Source organism: Cylas formicarius, unplaced genomic scaffold, assembly GCF_029955315.1.
Source record: "Cylas formicarius isolate icCylForm1 unplaced genomic scaffold, icCylForm1.1 PGA_scaffold_10__41_contigs__length_53128322, whole genome shotgun sequence".
Taxonomy (NCBI): domain Eukaryota; kingdom Metazoa; phylum Arthropoda; class Insecta; order Coleoptera; family Brentidae; genus Cylas; species Cylas formicarius.
This window is the reverse complement of record NW_026844214.1, coordinates 44,424,338-44,430,337: the sequence shown is the minus strand read 5'-3', so window position 1 is coordinate 44,430,337 and position 6,000 is coordinate 44,424,338. Positions and strand designations below refer to the sequence as shown.

Sequence of the window (6,000 nt, the reverse complement as noted above, 5' to 3'; positions counted from 1 at the left end):
CATTTTATAGGTGTCTCGGTAAGGGATAAAAATGACTTAATAATATTTTCCATTGTTCAAATCGAAATGAATTTCATATTTGAGGCAACCATCTGGACACAAATATGAAAAATCACATTAATATCAATAAACTCTATTAAAACTTTCGATTGTAACATCGGAACAGAAATGTTATTTAGAATCATCCGGGACCTCACTTGCAGCAGCTTTATTGAAAACTGTTATCTAACGTTTTTTATAAAATGGTGAATATTGTAAATATACAATTATCATGAGCGATCAGTATATAACATCTATTGGATGCAATTGTTTTATAAACTGTCTTTTTCCATGTTTATTAGCGCCATATTAAAGGTTGTAAGTTATTTTTGTAATAGGAGGGTTTCAGCGCGTTTGTGCTACTTGGAACATTTTTTTATCAAACTTGGTAAACATTTTTTAAGCATCAAAGTGGAATTTTCTGGTACAGGGGCTTAGACCAAATATTTTTGGGAAAAAATGTACGCAAACAGTCCCTCCAAAAATTAAAATTAAAATAATAACAGTTTTATTGCACGACGAATTAGCTAAAATTTTGTTATTGTTGTTTTGTATCGAAAATTAGTTTTTGACTATTTAAGGAATATAAAAAAAATCATCTCTCTTTTTCGTCTCCCATTTGTGGAGCGATTTTACATGATATTTTTGCCTATAAATATTTTTAAAAAAATTGCTGATTGAAGTAATGGGCACTTATTTAAAAAACATCCTATATATAAATATCTAGACACGTAAAAATTAATAGAACTGCTTGCTCACAACTCACAAAATCCAAAAACGGTTTCTTAAAGATAAAACGCGCAATCAGGACGCGAAAATTTCCCGTGAGTTGGGAGGATTAAATGCTACAAACATTTTTTTCTACAGCATTTTATAGAGCAACAATAGAACGGGTTAGAGAAAAATAACTTCAAATAATAAAATGTATTAAATATGTATTATTGTTATTAAAAATCAAAAAGCTAAGCAAAGCGTCCTTCAAAGATTATCAGAATTTACCATTAAAATTTAGGTTTAAATTAAATTTCATTAGTTTGCACTACTAAAGATTTAGATATAGAGATGCAACTATGAAAAAAATTTTAAAACATGGCAGCTGACAGTTCGTCAAAAAGTTTGGATTCGTCAATTCCGCGGCAGTATTTTTTCAAAATATGTCCAGTCATTAAATCTAAGATTTCATTTTCGTACTGAATCAGCCTGGTGCGTATGGCCAGAAAAATATCGAAAATGCCGTGCATAATATAAAATGTGCTTTTCTAATCCCAAACGGTATCGATCAGAATTATTTTTAAAAGGAGTTCTATTTACCCCTATCGGTTTCGTATACCTGCAAGAATTCCCTCGGGTGCATGGGGATCTGTAACGACCGATCCTCCGGGAAACCTAGATTTTAAGACGGCTCCGTCCGGCCCGAGGAGGATCGTCCTGCTCCCTGGTTCTTGCAGAATCTTCACGTGGGTGACAGCGTGACATTCGACAATGAACAAAATTGAAATGACGAATCCGACCTACGCAAACACCGAACATATCAAGCCATCTTCGGCTGTCAATACTTTACTCCCGAAAATTAAACGATTAAAGTGATGGAAGTTACTAAAAAGTAAAAATGGCAAAATTTGAATCACATACAAGCACAAAGAATGAAAAATTTTAGACATTTCTTTAGTGAAGAATTCTTGATAAAAGTAAATGTAGTCAATGAAAGATAAAACTTAAAATGACTAAATTAAAGGAGTATGAGTGTTTCCTCCATCACTCTTGTGTGACGTAATTCTATCCTTAAGTACTCGCGATGTCTGTCCTATGTATACCTGATCACACTGATTACAGGGGATGCTATAAATTACTTCTGAATTCTTTTGTACCTCATCCTTATCTTTTAGTTTGCTAAAGACACTCCCCAATGTTTTTGTTTGTTTATATGCTATCTTAATATTTGTTTGTGCTCTCAGAATTTTTGTGAGTGTGGTCGTTAATTCTTTAATGTATGGCAATGAAAAATAAAAACATCTCAGATCGTCCATTTCTGGGCTATCTGAGTGGACGACCGTGTTCCGCGGGTTTGGAGCTCTTAGTGGGGTCGTGCTATATAACAATTTTTTAGTTAACCTACTTGGGTATGAGTTGTTAATCAGCATGTCGTAAAGCTTATTAAGATTTTTTTGTCTTAGTGATGGGTGAGAAATCCTCTCTATTCGTGTCTTTAATGCTATGACCAAATTTATTTTTGTTTTCGTTGTATGGTAAGAGTGGAAATTCATATATCTCCCCGAACTGGTCGGTTTTATGTACCAATCTAATATAATTTTGTTATCGTTGTTCCGGATCACTTTAGTGTCCAGAAATGGTACGCTTTTATCAATTTCCTCCTCTACTGTAAATTGTATGTGTGCATCATAGCTGTTAAACACTGTGAGAGTTTCCCTCACGCAACTTTCAGGTATGGAAGTAATTATATCATCCACATATTTTTTCAGAAATGGTAACTGAAACGACAGCTTATCTACGCACACCTCAAGTAGGTCATCCATAACGTATTGAGCTAATATTGGAGAAATGATGGCACCCATCGGTGTACCTAATTTTTGTTTGTAAAATTCATTGTTAAATCTAAAATACGTTGTATCAAATACAAACTGAAGTATCTTTAGGAAACTAATTTGTGACAAATCAGTGTGGTTTCTAATTCTGTTCCAATGTTTTTTTATACTTTTTTCTACCAAATTATATGGAATATTACTAAATAAAGAGACGACATCCAAGCTCACAAGAACATACTTATTAGGTAATTGTTTGTCATTGATAAATGAAGAAAACTCAAATGAATCACCTGTGAAATAATCATTATTCTTATTATATGCTTTGGTTAAAACCTGAGTCAACAATGAAGCCAGTTTACTGTTCGGAGCATTAATTGATGAAATTATCGGTCTTAAGGACAATTGGGGTTTATGTATTTTGGGTAAGCCATAAAATTTAGGACAAGTTTGATTATATATATTTAAAGTTTTGGCTACCTCATTTGTTAATTGTTTTTGATCTTTTAATGATTTGACAAGTTTGTTAGCTTTTTGTTGGTAAGTAGATGTAGGATCACATCTGAGACGCTCGTAATAGGTCCGATCCATCAGAATTTCGTTTGATTTTTGAATGTATGTATCTTTAGACATAATAACTGTCACATTCCCTTTATCGGCCCTAGAAACGACCAACTCAGCGTGATCCTTAAAAAATTTTTTTGTCTTTTTTAACAAAATGTCTATATAGCTACGCTTTGCCGGTTGTTTTAAAAAATTAGTCAATACATTAGTAAACTTAGCTCTTACAGTATTTTTTGCGTTCTCTGGTACAACTTTAATTATAGTTTCTACATCAGCAATTAAACGTTTGACTGAGATTTCATTGCATCTTGGTGGCACGGAAAATTTCGAACCTAAAGAGAGAAACCTCAAGACATCATCCGGGACCTCAACCTCTGAAATATTCTTAACCCAATTATCTTGTGTTTTGATTGTTAAGTGATGCTGTTGCGACTTCAAGTTTTGAAATTTGTTTATGTTCTTTTTTTTGATGGTTTTGAATTTTTTATCACATGACCCTTGTTGTCTTTTACCAAATTCGTCAACAACATTCCCCGGAATCAATGTCAAAACTTTCTCTCTTACTTGTTTCAGTGATTTTTCTATACGATTGATAGTTGAAATAGTGAGTGATATTTCTAAATTAATTAATTTGTTATTCAACCTGGTATTGAAATCCCGAATGCGGTCCCCCATATGTCCATCGGTCAAATCCAAAAGCATGCCCAAATTTCTGGTCCCGTCTGTAATGTGTCTCGGTATGATCCCTGTCTGTCTGCATTTGAGTAAGAATATCTTCCTGTTTCCAAACGATGATAGTTTGCTGCCGAGCCTGGCCCATTGTTTGAGTAGTGAAACTGCTTCGTTTCCATATCGAGCTTTTATTGATTGGAAAAACCCCATTCCTGTAAAATACACAAAACGGTAGTCGTGACCGGCTAGTTGAACAACAAATTTTAGTTAATTGGGGTATCGGTCCTGATGAGGGCTCAAATAAAAGGCTTTTGTGCTACACCAAGCTTTCGAAAATGTTTATTTTCTTCTTCAGGGGCTACAATATGAAAGCGGCTCTTAGTTATTTAATACTAAAGTCTTCTAGTTAAAGTACTTACTGCTACAGTGCCATTATAGGCCAACACCAAACTCATCCGGATAACAGAAAGAATCAAATACGACCGTTAATTATTATAACCGAGGGCAGCCATCTAGACGAAATTGTTGTTACATTTTATTTAAACGAATTTTACTTCAAACGCAAAACGCAAATGATGGAAAGGTTTTATTAATATGACTACCGCCAGCCGTCCAGTTTTTTTCCCTTCTTTTTTTCCTTTTGTTACCTCCTTTTTGTTTACAAGGCACCTAATGTATAGAGGCTTGGGACTATTTTTCTAAATTATAATTACATTGTGACGACACTATTATCAGCAAACGCAATTCGATTGACGGTTGGTTGTAAAGTTAAGACATTAGAGTAGATCACACTGAGGCCATCAATGTCAGATCTTTTATTGACCGATTTCGGTTCCAAGAAGATCTCCACCATTTCCAAAATTGCTCTTTTGTTGTAGTTGCTTTCTTTATGGAGAATTTTTGTTTCAACAAAGTTAACATCGTGATCCATTTGGTTAGAGTGTGTTGCTAATGAACAGGTGTTCTTATTAAGTCTGCAATCACTCTTGTGTGACGTAATTCTATCCTTAAGTACTCGCGATGTCTGTCCTATGTATACCTGATCACACTGATTACAGGGGATGCTATAAATTACTTCTGAATTCTTTTGTACCTCATCCTTATCTTTTAGTTTGCTAAAGACACTCCCCAATGTTTTTGTTTGTTTATATGCTATCTTAATATTTGTTTGTGCTCTCAGAATTTTTGTGAGTGTGGTCGTTAATTCTTTAATGTATGGCAATGAAAAATAAAAACATCTCAGATCGTCCATTTCTGGGCTATCTGAGTGGACGACCGTGTTCCGCGGGTTTGGAGCTCTTAGTGGGGTCGTGCTATATAACAATTTTTTAGTTAACCTACTTGGGTATGAGTTGTTAATCAGCATGTCGTAAAGCTTATTAAGATTTTTTTGTCTTAGTGATGGGTGAGAAATCCTCTCTATTCGTGTCTTTAATGCTATGACCAAATTTATATTTATATTTATATACATATATATATATATATATATATATATATATATATATATATATATATATATATATATATATATATATATATATATATATATATATATATATATATATATATATATATATATATATATATATATATATATATATATATATATATATATATATATATATATATATATATATATATATATATATATATATATATATGTATATATATATATATATATATATATATATATATATATATATATATATATATATATATATATATATATATATATATATATATATGTATATATATATATATATATATATATATATATATATATATATATATATATATATATATATATGTATATATATATATATATATATATATATATATATATATATATATATATATATATATATATATATATATATATATATATATATATATATATATATATATATATATATATATATATATATATATATATATATGTATATATATATATATATATATATATATATATATATATATATATATATATATATATATATATATGTATATATACATATATATATATATATATATATATATATATATATATATATATATATATATATATATATATATATATATATATATATATATATATATATATATATATATATATATATATATATATATATATATATATATATATATATATGTATATATATATATATATATATATATATATATATAT

At 30.1% G+C, this 6,000-nt stretch overlaps 2 protein-coding genes across 6 annotated transcripts in view; one reads left to right on the top strand and one right to left on the bottom strand.

Moving 5' to 3' along the window:
• Window positions 1–5,262, bottom strand: part of LOC132701306 (uncharacterized) — an 11,247-nt gene extending 5,985 nt beyond the window's left edge. For both annotated transcript variants that reach the window (XM_060669114.1, XM_060669120.1), the window contains exon 1: window positions 3,787–5,262. In XM_060669114.1, the coding sequence (XP_060525097.1) occupies window positions 3,787–3,826 (40 nt within the window). In that variant the 5' untranslated portion in view covers window positions 3,827–5,262. The remainder of the gene's footprint in view (window positions 1–3,786) is intronic.
• LOC132708277 (protein madd-4) overlaps window positions 1–6,000 on the top strand; it is a 535,295-nt gene that overhangs the window by 434,981 nt on the left and 94,314 nt on the right. The gene's annotated exons all lie outside the window — the stretch shown is intronic.